The following is a 19,907-nucleotide window of genomic DNA, read 5'->3' as shown; positions in this document are numbered from 1 at the left end:
AGACGGGAGCCTCGCAGGCCTGAAGCCGCTGGCCTCTCCACCCGGAGCGTCCAGCCCTGGTGCGGACATGGAGCCCGCCCTCTATCCCAATGCAAGGGCCCGCGTTTCGATTTGTGAGGATGTCTGCATGGGCCGCGCTCCCTGGTTCCTTACGGGAAGGCCGAGGCCGCTAGGAAGGGTAGGACTGCCGGACTCCTAGCAGCGACTCTACCCGGCGGGAGCAAAGGGACGCGCACACCCGCAGCCCCGCGGTCTTAGAGACAGGGCGCTCCGCTCCCGCCGCGGCGCCGCGCCCATTGGCTGGGCTCCTCCTCGCCCCGCCCAGCGACCGGCCCGCTCGGAGCCAAAGCATGCGCACTAGCCCGCTGCCGCCGCCGCCGCCGCCGCCGCCGCTGCCGCCGCGGCTTCAGCACCAGCGCCGGGACAGCGGTGCCGCCCACGGGCATGGACGGTGACAGCAGCAGCAGCAGCGGCGGCAGCAGTCCGGCTCCCGGCCCGGGTCCGGAAGGGGAGCAACGGCCCGAGGGGGAGTCCTTGGCCCCAGACGGCGGCTCCCCGGACAGGTAGGGCGGACCGCTCCGCAGACCCAGATCACAGACCTTCCGAGCACCCCCGCCCCAGGTATCCCCAGTAGCCACCATATGTTGCCCCATTAATTCCCCAGACCCTCCGGGAGCCCCTTCCCGGGGTCGCCAAGCTCCAGGCCCCCCTCGCCACGCCCTCATCCTCCCGGGTCAGTTTCCTTGCTCCCTGACACCCCCTAGTGTCAGCCCCCATCGCCCTCCCCGCTTAGGGAACCTGCCCCACCCACGGCTCCCACCCCTCCTCTAAGGCCAGGACTCCCTGGCTCCTTCGGCCCCTCCGGCCCCTCCTTCTAGGCCCTGCCCCTGCGTCTTCTCCGGAAACCCCAAGCCCGCAGTAACCTCAGTCCGGGTTTCAGCGTGTCAGTGTGCATGAGGGTGTTCGTGAATCGTGGACAGGAAAATCACCGAGGCGGTTGTCCTGGGGAAGGCAGACATTCAGCAGGCACGTCAGGGACTGTCTTTGTCACCGTCAGTCTCTTGCCTGCCCTGCATGGCCCCCAGCTGTGCACGTGTGGGTTCCAGTCCCTGCATGTGGCAGCCACACTGGCTGGAGCCGCTAAGATGGGAAGGCTCTGGTGCTCAGGCCGCTGGCCTGTACCACCCCGGAAGAACCCCGGGCTAGTGGGACAGGAGGGACACCTTCCTGCTGAGGGCCCAGATCTCAGTACCTCTCCTCTCCCTTGCTCCACCATATGTGTGAGGGAACAGCCCAGCTAGGTAGCAATATGGCGCAATTTCTGTGCCCTGCCTGGCTCTGCTGCCCCCAGAATCCCTCCTCTGACATGACATGCCTCTTTCCTGCCTGGACTGAAATAAAAGGCATTCTTTGGTAGCAACAGCAGAGGTGGACACATCGTCTCCAGACTACCCCAGTTAAAATGTACATTCTGTACCCCAGAGGGAGAGAAAGCCCCACAAGTAGAGAGAAATGTTTTCTTCCCTTTATTGTGAACACATTAGCCTGGATAGATTTAGCCACCCTTCAGTCTGAAAGTCACAAAGCCTTCAACAGGGTGAGACACAGGATGAGTGTATTCACCAGACCAGGGACCTGCCTGGGACTATGGCCTGATCAAAGAGACCAAGGATGGAGCAGTTACAGGGCAGAGTGGGAGCCTGGGGCCAGAAGCATCCCTAGAAGGGGCAGGAGAGTCATTTGCTGTCTCAGATATCTTGCCAAGAATCAGCCATGTCCAGTCTCATTTCCCCTGGACATAGGATCCACTTGTTGTCTTCCAGAAATGCCCTGGGAACTCTGGCCCCTCACTGCGTTTCTCCAGAGACCATGGACACTAACTGGGCATAGGGACTTGCTTATGTGATTCAAGAAACAAAAATGCTTCTGCTAAGCTGAGTAGCACTCTGGGGATAGATACACAGTGAATAACTCACACACACATGTGCATGTGTGCACACCCTTACCAACACACTGGGTAGAGAGGAATTTGAAAGAGGCCACACTTTGTGTTTTTAAAATTACCTTTTTATTTTCCTAGTGGTATGAGCTGCTCCCCCATCTGTCTTGGCCGCTCTGTGGGATCACATTGATGTTCATATGGCTGTGTGTCTGTGGGCTTGAGGGCATGGTTAGTACAATATAAATTTGCCCCTTATGGGGCTTACAGGTTAGGCCTCTGTGTCTGGGATCTCGTCAGACAGGCTCTAATTGCAGGGACGTTGGCCTCTTGAGTGAGGCGTGCATCCCCACTTTCCATCCCACTGCCTGCCCCACTCACTTGGCTTATGGGCCTGCAGGCCCAGGCAGGCAGCCCAGAAGCTACTCATCCCAGTGAGGGCCATGGAACTGAGGGAGTGAGAATAAAAAAACCCTGTGTAGGCTTGGGATGCCTAATTCCTATTACTACTGAGCCTCCTGAGAGCAGAGGGCAGCAGGAGCTGACAGGAGAAAGCTTTTATTCTGAGAAGAGTGGAGGTTGGCTTTTCTCATTGGGAGATTTGAGGAAAAGGCCTGGCTCTACAGCAGTCAGAATATGGAATGTTTCAGGTTCTGCCACATGGATAATGGTTGGCACAGTCAGGAAGAGTGGGACTGGGGGCAGCTGACCCTAGGTCGCTGAAGAGGAATAGCAGGGGTTAAAGGGAAGGAGCTAGGGCCAGGGAGACTTCAGCAGAAGCAAACCAGTGGTGGAGGTTAAGATACCCCTTGAAGAAAAGCCAGCTAAGGAAAAGGGTGGACTTAGGAAGTTTGGCAAACTGGGTAGGCAGGAGTGCACCCATTCTTCTCCAGTATCCTCTGGAATGCTGGTTTCCCCTAATGCAAAAGAAACTGACACTCCAAGTGGTGCCCTGGCTTCTAAAACAAGCCCAGTGCTCAGTTATCTAAGGCCATGGGCAGCTGGCATAGGCGCCCTACCTCCACCTGGGCTGCCCCACTTTCCTGACCCCTAGAAGGCAAGCCCTGCTCTGAAGAGAGAGACCAAGGCTAATGGATCGTCTTCTTGCCTCCAGGACCCAACCCAGAGCAAGCACAATGCTAAGCACAGTATGGGTGTGCAAGAAAAACCTGCAGAATTGAACATCTTAAAGGAGTCAGTGTCCACACTTACACACACAGCCTAGACCATTTATCCAGCTTCTCTCTGACCCACAGGGATTGGCCTACAGGGTCTTTTATCTGCCAGGACACTGATTGCTTATGTCATTAACTTTATAGAGTCATCCGAGGTCTTGCTTTAGAACAACTTTGGTCAAATTCCTATTTTCCTAAACGTTGAGTTTGTAAAAAATAAGTGATTAAAATCATGAGATCAACTTTTGATGCAGCTTTTAGATAACCAAAAGGAAAGTATTGGTATATGTAGTGAGGTTCTCAAGGTGTGAGAAGTTCTAAAACGGATATATATTATCTGAGGTGCCAAAAGAGGACAAAGTGTAAATATAAACGCACTTCTAAAAGTATGTGCTTCCTCCACACTGACCATGGGGAGGGGCAGGAAAGCAAACATGTCTTCCATATGACAGACTCTGTGCCAGGCACCTCACATATGTTCTATCAGCTAATCCCCACACCAAACCCAAGAGGTGGGCATTATCTCATATCTTCAACAGATAAGGGTGCCAATGCTCCAAGAAGTGTGTGTCTTTCCCAAGGCCCCAGAGTCAAAGGGTGATGAAGTCAGGAACCCACCTCCACTGCTCCCCCATTTTACCCTCAGCATGAATGTCATTCTCTCCTGGACTGCTGGGCCAGCCTGCCATCCTTCTGAGAAAAAGAGAAAGAGCATGTTTATCCTTCCCAGTTCCTCTTGTCGGTCTCTGGGCAGAACTCAGCTTCTGTGGGCAATGCCCATCTGCCACTGAGGCCGGGACTGCAGCTCACAGCCCCTTCAGCAGTGTAGCAACCAAGACTGGAAGCCAGGGTTTGCTCCGCATAGATCTGGCTCTCCTTGGAAGCTACGTAAACTCGTGAGTGGGCTAGGTGAGCCAGGCAGAGGCCAGGGAGAAAGAGACAGGGCTCTTCGAGGCTGACCAGCCCAGAACCCCTCTGGGAACCCTCATGGCACTCTGTTCTGTGGCCATCTTTTCCTAATCTGGGTCTGCAATCCTGCCGCTGGGGTTGATATTCCACCTCCCCCATACCCAAGGAGTGGAGCTGAGTATATGCATAGATCATTGCCCTGAGGAGTAATTTTGGGAGAAGAATCTATTGCTGACCCTTTTCTGGCAAGTTCCTTGGGGTGAGGAGGGTGTCCCAATTCCCTCTCCCAACTGTGCACATCCTTACAAAGTAAAACTGCTCTGTGCATGGCCTGTGACAGGGTAGGTGGAAGGGTAGCAGTTGCTTCCACAAACTTTCCCTGACCACCCTAACCCCTGTCAAAGTGGGACCCTCTCTGGGCTCCCTCAGCCCTCTGTGACTTCCCCACTGGCAGCATTCAACATGTTGGACTATTCACATTTCCCAGCTACTGTGAGTGCCTAGAGGGCAAGGACCAGGTCTTATTCATCCTAGCACCACTATTAGCAGCCAGCCTAACACTCATTCAACAAACATTTCCATGATGCTTTCTGTGTGCAAGGCACTATTCAAGGCCCTGGCTCTATGGAGATGAACAAATGCAACAGGTCCCTGTTCTCCCAGCATTCACATTCCATATGAGAGACAGGCAATAAACATGATGACTCTATAATAGAATATTAAATTGCAACAAATGCTATGAAAGAAATATAAAGCAGGGTAGGGGGATTGAGAGCTGGTGGGCAACTATTTTAGAGAGAGTAGTCAGGGAAGGCTTCTCTGAGGAAGTACTAGTTGAAACAACACCAGAATAAAAAAGAGAGCCATGCAATTATCTGGGGGACAAGCAACCCAGGCAGAAGGAAGAGAAAGTTCCAAGGCTCTGCGATGGGAATCGGAGTGCAGCAGGTGCTCAATAATCTGTCTGGCAAGAGAAAGAGCAAACGACTGCAGCAGAAAGAGCACAGGACTGCAGGTTGGAAGAACTGGATTCGAGCACCAGCTCTTCATCTGTCAGTGAACCTGTTTTCAAATCTATCAGTCGAAGAAAATACCTCCTTTGTGAAGTTTCTGTAAGGAGTGAGTAAGATCATATACGTGAAAGCACATTCAGTGTCTAGCACAGGGCCTGGCATGTAGCGGGCTGCCAACTGTTTTCTGAGGGTGTGGAAAATGAGTGAGTAAGAGAATGGTCTCCAAGAGGTAGGCTAAGGGCACAGATTTGAGCCCCTGGCATCCTTACCTCTTACTTCTCCCCCAGGACTACTGATACATCAACCCTGGGTCCCTGTCCCCTTGTCTTGTCTTACTGAATAATGCTGGGGCATGGGGTAGCTCACTACCTTTCCCCAACCCAATCTTCCCTGCCTCCTCTCTTCCTAGCACCCAGACCAAGGCTGTGGCCCCTGAGGCAAGCCCAGAGAGAAGCTGCTCCCTCCACAGCTGCCCCCAGGAGGAACCTTCCAGCTCTTCGGGACCCCCAACAACAACTTCCACCCTCCAGCCTGTGCATCCATCCAGCCCCTCAGCCCCTGCCCACTTCCCCTATCCCCGGGCACTGCAGGAATACCCGGGGGGCAGTTCCCTGCCAGGACTTGGGGATCGGGCAGCTCTCTGCTCCCATGGCTCCAGCCTCAGCCCTTCCCCAGCCCCCTCACAGCGTGATGGGGCCTGGAAGCCACCCGCTGTGCAGCACCACGTGGTCAGCGTCAGGTAAGGAGGGGCCCAGCAGCCTGCCAGCTGCCACTGGAAAATGGGGCAGGGCATAAGAGTGGGGCAGACCCCCAGGGCTCTGGAATCCTTTGTTAGGAGGCAGCCCAGTTGCAATAGGAAGTAAGGGTTGGAACTTGGGAGTGGCAAAGTCCTAAAAGGGTTAATATCATCGTTTATCCCTCACCCACCCACTCCCACCCTACCTCCATCCCCCTGCAAGAGGACTCTGGCAAGCAAGCAGCTTCTCTTCTCTTCTCTTCTCTTCCACAGGCAGGAACGTGCCTTCCAGATGCCAAAGAGGTATGCCTGGGCCTTCCCTGGACCTCTAGGGGTGACCAGGCTGGTGCCCAGTTTAATCCTGTTCCACGTGCTCTCTGCTCTACCACCCCTTCTTGGTGGAGCCTGAGCTCAGCACTCACTGCCACCACACCCAACTCACGTGGGCTCCTCCCTCTTTCCCAGCTATTCCCAGCTGATTGCTGAGTGGCCAGTGGCCGTGCTGCTGCTATGTCTGGCTGTCATCTTCCTCTGCACCCTGGCTGGACTGTTGGGAGCCCGGCTGCCCGACTTCTCCAAGCCTTTACTGGTGAGGAGCCAAGGGGTGGGACAGGGTCCCCAGGCCTGGCCACCTCAGCCCAGCCTGGGGCAGAAAGTTGGAGGTAGGGTAGCCATGTTGGACTGGGGATAGGATAGCCATGGTAGGCTCTTGACCTCCAGAGAGAGCTAGGGAGATGGTATAAAGTTCAGACTCACATCCACAATTCAGGCAGGCAGGCTGCCCTCCCTGCTCTGAGGAGTCAAAGGGACAGACCTGAGAAGCACCCAGAGAATTCCTCCCTTGCCCACCTGCTCTTCTCCACCCTCCTCCCTGCAGGGCTTTGAGCCACGGGACACGGACATTGGGAACAAGTTAGTGGTCTGGAGAGCACTGCAAGCCCTCACAGGCCCCAGGAAGCTGCTTTTCCTTTCCCCAGACCTTGAGCTGAACAGGTAACAGGCTCTCATTCTTCTACTGTGGGTGGGAGAGGAAAGAATGAGACCTCCAGGAAGGAGACATTGGGTGACTCACTCCAAGGCAGGTCAGAGGGGCTTGCTAGGGCTCTATGGGGAGTGGTCTCTGGCCTCCTCTGAGTCTTCCAACCCTAATGGTGCCTGGCATAGATATTCTCTCCACTTCAGCTCAAGCTCCCACAACACTCTGAGATCTGCACCCAGGGGCAGTGCCCAGGAGAGCGTTGTCCGGCCTCGGAGGATGGTGGAGCCCCTGGAGGACAGAAGGCAAGAGAACTTCTTCTGTGGCCCCCCTGGTAAGTGGCACCCTGGCCAGTTCCTGGTTTTAATAGTGGTCCCCACCCCACCTAGTAGGACAGGCAGGCCCAGAACAAATCTAGGCAGAAACAAAGGGAAGGTGTCCAGCTGGCCACAGTCAAGCCAAGGAAGCCAGGTTACAGCTAGGAGGATGAGGGAGAGTTCTCAGATGCTCCAACCAGACAGGGTTAAGCTGGGTTGGGGTGAGGCACAGGGACAGGATCAGGCAGCCCATGTACAGGCTTGAGATGCCTGAGAATCCGAACCTCATATGGCGTGGGTAAGCATCTTCCCCTTGGAAGACCCAAGGACTGAGCTCTGGGTGATGGGGGTATGTTGCAGAGAAGAGCTACGCAAAGCTGGTGTTCATGTCCACCTCCTCGGGCAGCCTATGGAACCTGCATGCCATCCATTCCATGTGTCGCATGGAACAGGACCAGGTGAGCCAGCTGGGGAGCTGCCAGGGGTTTCGGGGGAAGTAAGGACACGAGGGAACTGATCCCAGAGAAATACAGCTGAGCCAGGACTGCCAGGGGGTGGACTGGGGAAGAGCATTCCCTGCTTAGAAAATTATTCCAACCCTGCTGAGAGGCTCCAGGTTGGGGTGGGAAAAGAAGAGTCGGCTGTTTTTAGAAGAGCCAAGATAGAAGTGCTGGAAGCGAGCCCATGCAGAGCCTGGGGGTTTCCAAAAGGTCCTGAAAGGGACCTCCAGAGCAGGTGAGGAGGCCCTGCCCAGGGAGCTGAGATTATGGGCTTCAAGGCCCCTGCCCCCATCAACCCCAACAGTGCCAATCCAATTATGCTGACTGGAGAATCATACACAATAACATCTGAAGAAAGGTTTGCTGCTAAAAATGGTGTGAAAACCACACAGTAGCCCAGCCCCCCGCTTCACATGAGAATATCCTAAGTACCAAAAGACTGGTTAAGAACACATGTTCTAGAGTCAGATGCCTGAATTCAAGGCCAGCTCTAAGGCTGTCCTGCTGTGTGACTTCAGGCATGTTTCTTAACCTTTCAGTGCCTCAGGCTCATAAGCGTTAAATGGAGATAATAAAGGTACTTTCCTCACAGGATTGTGGTGAGGACAGATAATGAGAGAATTTGAAAAATTACAGCATAATGACTGGCAATAGTCATCTCTCAATAAGTGTTACCATGTTGTCACCATGATCTCAGGCCTAAGGTCACACAGCCAGTTAGTGGCAGAGCAAGGGACCCTGACTCCCACACCAGTGCTCTCTGTACTACATCAGCTGTCATGAGGTCAACAGGAGGAAAGGAGAAAAAGGAGGCATGAGATTTGAAAAAGAAATAGTGTGGCCCTGAGAGGCTTTCAGCAGTGCAGTGGACAGAGGTGGGAGGCTGGGGCTTGCCAGGGACCCTGAACCTGGAATGTTTTAGTCTCCACTTTTCCCATTACTTGCTTCAGCCCCTTGAAGCCTTGGCCCTGTCTATCTGTGGCTGCTACCTACACTTTTACCCCTAGCTTAGGCCACTAGGAGTTGGGGTGTGTGACCTACAGGGGCTCTCGGAGCAGGCTGAAGCCTCAGGCAGCATCCCTGAGGCTCTTCTTTGATGAAGTCAAGATGTAGCTGCTGGCACCTGGGCCAGGAGCCAGAGGCAGCTGGGAAACAAGCCGGTTTCATTAGGCTGTCAAGATCCCTCTCTGTGCCTGCCCTGTAGTGTGAAAGGAAGTGAGAGAGCCTCGTACAGGACTGGGAAAACCTGGGCCCTTGGACTGCCCCTGAGCTCTCTCCTCCTGTGTGTGCCCTACAGATCCGCTCACATACCAGCTTTGGGGCTCTGTGCCAGCGGACAGCAGCCAACCAGTGCTGTCCCAGCTGGTCCTTGGGCAACTATCTGGCTGTGCTCTCCAACCGCTCCTCCTGCCTGGACACTACCCAAGCTGACGCAGCCCGCACACTGGCCCTGCTTCGGACCTGTGCCCTCTACTACCACAGTGGTGCCCTGGTACCCTCTTGTCTGGGACCCGGGCAGAACAAGTCCCCACGCTGTGCCCAGGTTCCCACCAAGTGCTCCCAGACTAGTGCCATCTACCAACTCCTGCACTTTCTGCTTGACAGGGACTTTCTGAGTCCCCAGACCACTGACTACCAGGTGCCCTCCCTCAAGTACAGCCTGCTCTTCCTGCCCACCCCAAAGGGTGCTTCCCTGATGGACATCTACCTGGACCGGCTGGCCACCCCCTGGGGGCTCGCTGACAACTACACCTCTGTCACCGGCATGGACCTGGGCCTCAAGCAGGAGCTGCTGAGGCACTTCCTGGTCCAGGACACGGTGTACCCCTTGCTGGCTCTGGCTGCCATCTTCTTTGGCATTGCCCTGTACCTGCGTTCACTCTTCCTCACGCTCATGGTGCTGCTGGGGGTGCTGGGCTCACTACTGGTGGCCTTCTTCCTTTACCAGGTGGCCTTCCGCATGGCCTACTTCCCCTTCGTCAATCTGGCAGCCCTCCTCCTGCTCAGCAGTGTCTCTGCCAACCACACACTCATTTTCTTCGACCTGTGGCGCCTCAGCAAGAGCCAGCTGCCGTCCGGGGGGCTGGCGCAGCGCGTGGCCCGCACCATGCATCACTTCGGCTACCTGCTGCTGGTCTCTGGCCTCACCACGAGCGCAGCCTTCTATGCCAGCTACCTGAGCCGCCTGCCGGCCGTGCGCTGCCTCGCCCTCTTCATGGGCACCGCTGTGCTGGTGCACCTGGCCCTCACGCTGGTCTGGCTGCCCGCCTCCGCCGTGCTCCACGAGCGCTACCTGGTTCGCGGCTGTGCGCGCCGGGCGCGGGGCAGATGGGAGGGCAGCGCGCCCCGACGGATGCTCCTGGCGCTGCACCGGCGGCTCCGCGGAGTGCGGAGAGCGGCGACCGGCACCTCGCGCCTGCTCTTCCAGCGCCTCCTGCCCTGCGGCGTAATCAAGTTCCGCTACATCTGGATCTGCTGGTTCGCGGCGCTGGCGGCAGGGGGCGCCTACATCGCAGGCGTCAGCCCCCGTCTGCGGCTGCCCACGCTGCCACCGCCGGGCGGCCAGGTCTTCCGGCCCAGCCACCCCTTCGAGCGCTTCGACGCTGAGTACCGCCAGCTATTCCTGTTCGAGCAGCTGCCGCAGAGCGAGGGCGGCCACTTGCCCGTAGTTTTGGTGTGGGGCGTCCTGCCCGTGGACACCGGCGATCCTCTGGACCCTCGTAGCAACAGCAGCCTGGTGAGGGACCCTGCCTTCTCGGCCAGCGGCCCCGAGGCCCAGCGCTGGCTGCTAGCACTCTGCCACCGGGCCAGGAATCAGAGCTTCTTCGACACCCTGCAGGAGGGCTGGCCCACACTGTGCTTCGTGGAGACCCTCCAGCGCTGGATGGAGAGCCCCAGCTGTGCCCGCCTGGGGCCTGACGTCTGCTGCGGCCACTCAGACTTCCCCTGGTCCCCCCAGTTTTTCCTGCACTGCCTGAAGATGATGGCTCTGGAGCAAGGCCCCGATGGCACCCACGACCTGGGACTTCGCTTTGATGCCCATGGCAGCCTGGCCGCCCTGGTCCTGCAATTCCAGACCAACTTCCCTAATAGTCCGGACTACAATGAGACCCAACTCTTCTACAATGAGGTCAGCCACTGGCTAGCAGCAGAGCTGAGCATGGCACCTCCAGGTCTCCGCCGTGGTTGGTTCACCAGCCGTCTAGAGCTGTACAGCCTGCAGCACAGCCTGAGCACTGAGCCTGCTGTGGTGCTGGGCCTGGCTTTGGCGCTGGCCTTTGCCACACTGCTGCTGGGCACCTGGAATGTTCCACTCAGCCTATTCTCCGTGGCAGCTGTGGCAGGCACCGTGCTCCTCACTGTAGGACTCCTGGTTCTACTCGAGTGGCAGCTCAACACTGCTGAGGCGCTTTTTCTCTCTGCCTCAGTGGGTCTCTCGGTGGACTTCACTGTCAACTACTGCATCTCCTATCATCTGTGCCCACACCCTGACCGCCTGAGCCGTGTGGCCTTCTCTCTGCGCCAGACCAGCTGCGCCACAGCAGTGGGGGCTGCAGCCCTTTTTGCAGCAGGTGTGCTCATGCTGCCCGCCACGGTGCTGGTCTATCGCAAGCTGGGCATCATCCTCATGATGGTCAAATGTGTCAGTTGTGGCTTTGCCAGCTTCTTCTTCCAATCTCTCTGCTGTTTCTTCGGGCCAGAGAAGAACTGTGGGCAGATCCTCTGGCCCTGTGCCCACCTGCCATGGGATGCTGGTACTGGAGACCCTGGTGGGGAGAAGGCAGGTCGTCCACGACCAGGGTCAGTGGGAGGGATGCCTGGGTCCTGCTCAGACCACTATGAGCTACAGCCTTTGGCACGGCGTCGGAGCCCCAGCTTTGACACCAGCACAGCCACGAGCAAGCTGTCCCACCGGCCCTCAGTACTCTCTGAAGACCTGCAGCTCCATGATGGCCCCTGTTGCTCCCGGCCCCCACCAGCCCCTGCCTCCCCAAGGGAGCTGCTGCTGGACCACCAGGCAGTCTTTAGCCAGTGCCCTGCCCTGCAGACCTCCTCCCCCTATAAGCAGGCTGGCCCCAGCCCCAAAACCCGGGCCAGGCAGGACTCCCAAGAGGAGGCGGCTGAGCCCCTGCCAGCCTCACCAGAAGCCCCAGTCCATTCCCCCAAGGCCAAGGCTGCAGAACCTCCTGATGGCTTCTGTTCCTCAGCAAGCACCCTGGAGGGGCTCAGCGTCTCTGATGAGACCTGCCTAAGCACCTCTGAGCCCAGTGCCCGTGTACCAGATTCTGTGGGTGTGTCTCCAGATGACCTGGATGACACTGGGCAGCCAGTCCTTGAGCGGGGCCAGCTGAATGGGAAGCGGGACACCCTGTGGCTGGCACTGAGGGAGACAGTGTATGATCCATCATTGCCTGCCTCCCACCAGAGCAGCTTGTCCTGGAAGGGCCGAGGGGGGCCAGGGGATGGCAGCCCTGTGGTACTGCCCAATAGCCAGCCAGACCTGCCAGATGTTTGGTTGCGCAGGCCCAGCACCCACACTTCAGGCTACAGCAGCTGAGGGGTCCTGGGGAGGCTGGACAGGGTGTAGAACCCTGTCAGGGATGACACAGCAGGGGCAGCACCTGGCTGAAGCTGAAAGGTATTTCTCCAGATCCACAGGGAGAGGTCTCACCCTCCAACTGTGGATGTTAAACCCTGCCAAATGTCCCAGCCTTGATCTGTCTGCTCCTACTCCTCATATCTGGAGGATTGCAATGAGAGGGGTTTTGGAGGGGACCTGCTTGTGACCTGATGAGGGCTTATCTGCCCCATAGCACTATTTAAGACCCCTCCTCTAGAAGTGGGGAAGGCCAGATGTCTAGCTTCTGGTATCAGAGGAGGGTGACCTGGCCCCCATCCCAACTTCCAAGAACTTCAGTGAGACTAAGGGACCCTATCCTCGGGATCTTGTCAGGTTCCTCACTGACCAGAAGAGCCTGCAGGAATTTCTGCAGCCTCCTGGGTCTCACCCCTTTCATGGGCTCTTCATAAGGACACTTCCCTCTCTTTGGGGAGCTTCTCTGGGCAGAATTGGGCTGGGGACCTCTCTCCCAAACTGCCCTGCTCTCCTCACACTCACTGGTTTGACCAGAAATTCTCCAAATCCAGCCATAGGTGGCTGCTGGGAGTGCAGCAGGAGAAGGAGGATGGTCAGCCTCGGAGCATCTCTAAATTACAGCACAGTCCCTCTTTGGAAGCAGGCTCCTGTGCTCTTCTGTTTTAATAAACACTAAGAATCCTCTACATCCCTGTACATTTTAGTCTCCTTGGAATCTATCTCACTACTTCATTACAGGGTATCCTGATGTTGGTTAGGTTCTTTTGCCCCCACTTTATAGGTAGACATTGAGACTAAGTAAGATGAACTGACCCCAGAGTCACTTAGCCACTAAATGGCAGAGAGGTTTCATTCCACCACTAAAACCTCCAGTCTCCCCTTGGCTACCTGCCTTGGGGACATTGGTATATGGCTGTCTTGATCTTTTACCTCCAGCACCCTCCTCCAACCTGCTTTCTCTGGTGTCTCCGAGTGCACCCAGCCACCCTCTTTGGGCCTCCACTTCCTGAGAGAGCTGTATTCCGAACAAACCCAGGAGTTCCTCTCCATCTCACCTGTACTTCCCTCTGGAATCTGGCTGAGATGCCTGCTGCCCCTGGGGCAACCTGGCTGACCTGATTCCCAGGCTTCAGGGGCATGCCTCTTCTACGGCCACAGTGTATGGAGAGGCCCCACCAGAAGCGGTACTGAGGGGCAGAAGAGGCGAGGCCAAATCCAATTGAGGCAAGAACTCATACCTTCCCTTTGAGGAGTGTATGAGTCTGAAGCTGCTTCCCAGGTCAGGGTCCCCAGCTTTGTAAGGACAAGTCTGTGGAGTGTTAAGCAGACCAAAAGCTGGCTCCTCCTCCCCAAAGCAGAGTCTAGGGAGGAAGTTTTATCCCATGTGAGAGCTCATGACACCAGGTGGCATCAACATGTTTATTGAACACCTACTTTGCATGTGGTATTACCAGGGGACAGAGGTGTGGAAGAAAAACTGAACACCGCCCTCAAAGAGCTCACCTTCTAGCTGGGGAGACAGCTTACATACACACGCAGGAATCGGATGGTTCACCAACAGTGCCATATGCCTGGCATCATCATTGTTGAAGCTCAAGTACCCAGGACTGGGTAACAAGAAAGGCTTTCTGGAGGAAGAAAAACTTGAGTGGGGCTTCAGAAGACCAAGCATCTCAGACTGGAAAGGGCCTTGGTGATCATTTACTCCAGCAGTTTTCAAACCCTGTGGCCTCAGGACTCTTTCTTCAAAGAACCTTTGTGTGGAAAAACAATATATAAAACAGGTAAAAAGCAACTACTTTGGTGGGTGCTGGGTATTGGGGGTGGAGTCAGTTCAGCCTCTCTTTCCACTGCAGCCTCTCCGGGGACCTGGGGAACCCCTCAGGCTTCTGGCAGCTTCACAGAATGTGATATGGAAACTACTGATACAGGCTATTTTACAGAGGAGTATCAGAAAAGGGAAGGAATTTTTCCAAGGCCAAATAGTCTGTGGCAGAGCTGGAGGCAAATGAGATATTTTTGTTTTATTTAGTTCTATTATTTTTTTTTGAGACGGAGTTTCGCTCTTGTTACCCAGGCTGGAGTGCAATGGCGCTATCTCAGCTCACCGCAACCTCCGCCTCCTGGGTTCAGGCAATTCTCCTGCCTCAGCCTCCTGAGTGGCTGGGATTACAGACACACACCACCATGCCCAGCTAATTTTTTGTATTTTTAGTAGAGACGGGGTTTCACCATGTTGACCAGGTTGGTCTCGATCTCTCGACCTCGTGATCCACCCACCTCGGCCTCCCAAAGTGCTGGGATTACAGGCTTGAGCCACCGCGCCCGGCCTATTTAGTTCTATTATTATTGAGACCTACTTCCTACTCCAAGTAGCCCACTAGAAGTGGAGCAGAAACCTAAACAAGACATGGGAATTGTGGAAGAGACAAGACAGTAGGCAGGTATAGCAGGATACCTTGGCTCCTTACAGGATAAGTAAATCAAGATGATTAACTCCTGACACCAGAAAGGGGAGGCTGGAACCTGATTTGAACCTGTACCCTGTGGGTCTCCTGGGACTTCTCTCTTCATGTGCACGTAGCATTCGGCCTCTCTGGCCTAGAGCTGCTCATCAGCCCTGATTTCTCTGATAATAGTGTCCCTCTGTTATCACACAGCCAGGCTGAGAGAGCCCTGGTATCCTTAGGAACAATGAGCCACAGGGATACCAAGGGAACTCTTCCTCCTGAGCATGAGCGGAAGACACTTTGCTGGAACACAACCACTGAAATGTTAGAATGCAGAGGGGTGGATGGGTGGGCATGAGGGATTTGGGCACACCCGAGGGCCCTACTTGGGGATTTCTGGATCACATTCTTGCAGGCTTGTGACCACACAACGCTGCAGGAAGACAAATGAGTCATAGAAGCTGATGCATTGATTAGATTTGTTCTTTATGTTTCCAGGCCCAGAAGAACACAGCAGTAATCTAAAACATTACATCATACCTAGAATGGCCCAAACCAACAGCAGGCAATCCACATCAGTGGGAAGTCTAGCCTGCCTCTCTAGCTCTGATTCGGGAATGTGGAACTTAAAGCACTTTCAATTTCCTTTGAGTTGCAGCAGATCCTTCACTTTATTATCATTAGGGGCGCTTACAGTGAGTGTATGGGCCTGGAGACATGGCTTAAGAGCACGCTGTGAGGCATGCAAAAACGAGTCAAAGCACTCATGCTTGCCCTGCAAAATTCAAGAAATGATTTCTCTCCACTGAGACACTTTAGTAGAACTATTAATACTCATTTGGGACTTGAGGTCATTTTCCCTATTTGTGCCACTGATCCTTGAACTCACATTCAGAGTATGAGTATGTATGCTGTATGTTTTAAGAATACATCTGAGGCCAGGCGTGGTGACTCATGCCTGTAATCCCAGCACTTTGGGGGGCCGAGGCAGGCGGATCACTAGAGGTTAGGAGTTGAAGACCAGCCTGGTCAACATGGTGAAACCCCATATCTACTAAAAATATAAAAATTAGCTGGGTGTGGTTGGGGGAGTGCCTGTAGTCCAAGCTACTCAGGAGGCTGAGGCAGAATTGTTTGAACCTGGGAGGCAGAGGTTGAAGTGAGCCGAGATCGCACCAATGCACTCCAGCCTGGATGACAGAGCAAGACTCTGTCTCAAAAAAAAAAAAACCAAAATACTATATATATATAAACTTGATACAGTCTGTTACCATGGGAAAATCTATCCTTCCATGGTTGTGGTGATTTGGGGACTTTTAGAGTGACAATGTTAGACAGATTGATTTTACCGGCTGAATCTTAGATTTTACTGATATATGGCATATCTTATACCATGATATTCAGGCAATATTACAGCTTGAGACAATTTTGAAAGAGACCTTTCTCAAGAGATTTATAAGCCCAAACTTCCCTAACCCCCTCCACCTCATTCTATCCTTCTCCCAATGCATGACAAGAAAGGGAAGAAGTCTTTACATCAGATTTTAAGAAAGAGGATTTATTGGTTTACAACCTTTGCCTATTGTCCAGAGAGTTTAGTTTCTGATCTTTTCTTTGACGATGGCATGATCTCAGTTTTTAATAATACACATGGGTAATGGCAAGCTCTTGGGACCTCATGCCAAGCATCGAGATCCCTTTTACCTGGTGATAGGAAACACAGACATTCCTCACCATTTCTACCCTCACCCTTGTTCATAGGGATGACTGTGACTAAGGTCTGCAGGTATTTATGCTTAGGAGAAGAAATTGTTACTCAATTCACCGGGAAGATGAGAAACAAAACAAAGCCACTATGTGCTATGTAAATGCCTGGCCATCCAAAGCCGCCCTTTGCAGAGGAACCCGGGAAGGCTGTGATACAGTTCTCATAATTATTATCAGGCCTCTTTGTGATGACTCAGATTTCTGTTAATAAAGGGGAAAGATCAGATTTTACCAAATCCACAACCGTCAAACAAACAAGAGCTTTAATATTGCTAAAGAAAATCACACAGCTGAGCAGATTGATATAGATTTGAATTCATAACCACCTATCTTAACTGGACCCTCAGCTCTGCCTAACTAGCATCCATTCTAGCTACTAGTTTTGATTATTTGTATTGACGCTTATATTTTCTCCACCTTCCTCAAATATCTGATGCTGTCACCTTCCCCCATCCCTCAGGAACCAAAAAAATGCATTCTTCATGAAGAAAACTGAAACCTTCAAATAGGAATTTCTTCACCTTCAAGGCACCAAAGCCCCAACTTACCTACCCCTGCTCTTACCTGCTCCTCTCCCCATCCCTTCTATTACAACGAAGGAAGCAGTAATGGCTCCATCAATGGCTTCTCACACTTTGTGTCAGAGGCCTTCACACAAGGGTTTGCACTGTCCTACAGGGTCATGGAGACTTTCTAGAAGGTAGATGGACACAGATAGTTTTAAAGTAATCCATTTCCAGAGCCACCTTCTCCATATATTCCCGCCTCATATTGGTGGGCCTAGGAAGAAACCCAAGGTCTGGCAGCTCTCCTTCCCAGCTTGCACTTTCCCAGTTGCCTCCCCTACCTCATTCTGAATCCTACTTTGGCACCTTGCTCTTCGCTGTAAAAAAACATGTGAAAGGGCTACTTGAGAATGCTCTGCTTGAGGAAGTCCTCAAAAGAGCAAAGCCTGGAGAAGTTCTTTGAGAAAGTTCACAGGGGCAGCCCTGTGGGTCAGTTCTGTGCCTTCTTCATTTAAGAATTCAAATTCATTGAACATGTAATGTTGCAAAAAAAAAACAAGAAAAAATGTTTTAAAGAATTCAAATTCAAAAAAAAAAATAAAGAATTCAAATTCAGGCGAGACACAGTGGCTCATGCCTGTAATACCAATGTTTTGAAAGGCTGAAGTGGGAGGCTAGCGTGAGGCCAAGAGTTTGGGAACAGCCTGGGCAACGTATCTACAACCCCATATCTACAAAAAATAATTTTAAAAATTAGCTGGGCATAGTGATATACACCTGTAGATCCAGCTACTCCAGAGGCTGAGGCAAGAGGATCACTTGAGCTCGAGCTTCAGGTTACAGTGAGCCATAACCATATTATGGCACTCCAGCCTGGGCAACAGAGCCTTAACTCTTAAAAAAAAAGAAAAAGAAAAAGAAAAGAAAAGAAATAAAGAATAATTCAAATTGCAAGTGAGATGGTTGACACAGGATACATACTAACCACATTGATTTGAATGGAAAAATAAAATCAGACTTTTTCTGTTAGAAAGTCAGATTTGGCTCACAGGTTTGACAGAGAGGACAGTCTTTGCAGGTAGGATATATGATGGACATTTTCCCTAAATGGAATAACTTTAATCTGCAGCTACAACGTTTGAACACAAACAGACTGAAAGTACAGATACAACTTCTCCTTTTCAGCCAAGATGGAAGAGCAGGGGCCAAGTTTACCCTCCTGCCTGAAACAACCAACCAAACAGAAAACACATGAAACAATTCAAATTCATTGAACATGTTATATTGCAAAATATACATAGCAAGACTTCATCTCTATATCTCTTCATCTCTCGGTTTCAAGACAGCAGATGTGAGGTAACAAAAGACAGTCCTTCTGAGGCAAGAAACAAGCAAGGTGAGCCCCTCGGTTGCCCAGCTTACTGCTTGGGAGGATGTATTTCAGAGAGTAAAAACCCAGGCAAAGCAAGTGACTCTGAGCTGAGGGGACAGCTGAGAGTTTGGAGTAGCCAAGGTGGCTGGAGTGCTCAGGACAGGGTAGTGGAGAGGAGAAAGGTGGATGCATAGAGATTTCTGGGGATCTGCAAAGGGCCCCCCTTGAGGGTTCAACAGAGCACGATTCATCATATAAGTGTAAGGAAAACACTTGAGGCCAAGGAAAGAATCACCCAAAAACAATGGGCCGGAACAACAGCCAGAAGTCACACAGAGCCTGGACAGTGCCTGTCCCCATCAGCCAGATCGGAAAACCTCATAATTTATGGAGCACTGGTCAGAACTCTCAGAAGGGCTTTGCCTTGTAGTGGGGATTTGTCAGCCCTAGTTCAAACATTGCTAGATCCCACCTAACAAATCTCAAAAGCAAGCCCTGAAGGAATCAAACTGTTTCTAAATAACTGAACTGCATCCCAGAACAAAGTCCAAGAACATTTACAGAAATCCAAAATTAACAAGCACCCAAAAATGTAAAATTCACAATGTCTGGTTCTCCAATAAAAAATTACCAGTCATGCAAACATGACCCTTCATAAGGAGAAAAATCAGTTGAAACCACCACAGCTGACACCTATGTGAGAATTAGACAAGGACATTAAAACAATTATTATAACTGTATTCCATATGCACTAAACAGAGACTAGGAAGATATGTTTTAAATACCCACTTTGAACTTTAGAGACAAAAACTAAAATGACTGAGATGGGTTGGGTAAGGTAGGCAGAAAGAGGATAGGAAGAATTACCAAGGGGAATGAAAAATGTTTTGGGGATGATAGGTGTGTTTATTAGTTTAATTGTGGCAATGGCTTCACAGGTATATGTAATTTCTAAACGTATTAAATTGTACACTTAAAATATGTGGTTTATGGAATGTTAATCATGTCTCAATAAAGCTGTTAAAATTGTACTGAAACAAAACCATTGGGGGAAACTGGGTGAAGAATACAAAGGACCTCCTTGTGCTATCATTCATTGTAACTTCCTGTGCAATTATAATAATTCCAAAATAAAGAATTTAAAAGTGTTTTTAAAATTTAAAAATTCTAAGATGAAAAATCACTGAATGGAATTAACAACAGTTTAGACACTGCAGAAGAAAACAGTAACAATAGAAGACCTAACAATAGAAATTAGCCAAAACACCAAGAGAAAGGATTTTATAAATGAATATAAAGTGCTGGGCGAAGTGGCTCACGCCTGTAATCTCAACACTTTGGGAGGCTGAGGCGGGTGGATCACCTGAGGTCAAGAGTTCAACACCAGCCTGGCCTACATGGTGAAACCCCATCTCTGCTAAAAATACAAAAATTAGCTGGGCATGGTGGTTCGCACCTGTAATTCCAGCTACTCAGGAGGCTGAGGCAGAAGAATCACTTGAGTCGGGGAGACAGAGGTTGCAGTGAGCCGAGATGGCGCCACTGCACTCCAGCCTGGGTGACAGAGCGAGACTCCGTCTCAAAAAAAAAAAAAAAAAAAAATGGGAGGCCGAGGCGGGTGGATCAGGAGAGACCATCCTGGTCAACATG

General features: G+C 52.3%; 1 protein-coding gene across 3 annotated transcripts; it reads left to right on the top strand.

The window, feature by feature from the left end:
• The first annotated feature begins 354 nt into the window (after nucleotides 1-354).
• Nucleotides 355-19,422, top strand: DISP2 (dispatched RND transporter family member 2). Of its 3 annotated transcripts, none has more exons than XM_054239732.2 (9): nucleotides 355-563; nucleotides 5,446-5,775; nucleotides 6,046-6,075; nucleotides 6,238-6,361; nucleotides 6,650-6,765; nucleotides 6,955-7,082; nucleotides 7,426-7,523; nucleotides 8,863-13,946; nucleotides 18,015-19,422. In XM_054239732.2, the coding sequence occupies exons 1-8, from the start codon at nucleotides 445-447 to the stop codon at nucleotides 12,121-12,123; spliced, it is 4,206 nt and encodes a 1,401-aa protein (XP_054095707.2). In that variant the 5' UTR covers nucleotides 355-444; the 3' UTR covers nucleotides 12,124-13,946; nucleotides 18,015-19,422. The 3 variants fall into 3 exon arrangements, with proteins under 3 accessions (XP_054095707.2, XP_035115739.3, XP_078190485.1); XM_035259848.3 differs by having other exon boundaries at nucleotides 6,937-7,082; XM_078334359.1 differs by lacking the exon at nucleotides 18,015-19,422 and adding an exon at nucleotides 879-1,026 and having other exon boundaries at nucleotides 8,863-12,856.
• The last annotated feature ends 485 nt before the right edge of the window (nucleotides 19,423-19,907 follow it).

The sequence above is a fragment of the Callithrix jacchus genome, chromosome 8 (assembly GCF_049354715.1).
Source record: "Callithrix jacchus isolate 240 chromosome 8, calJac240_pri, whole genome shotgun sequence".
NCBI classification, from domain to species: Eukaryota; Metazoa; Chordata; class Mammalia; order Primates; family Cebidae; genus Callithrix; species Callithrix jacchus.
Note: the sequence above shows the minus strand (reverse complement) of the source record. Positions and strands in the feature narration are given on the sequence as shown.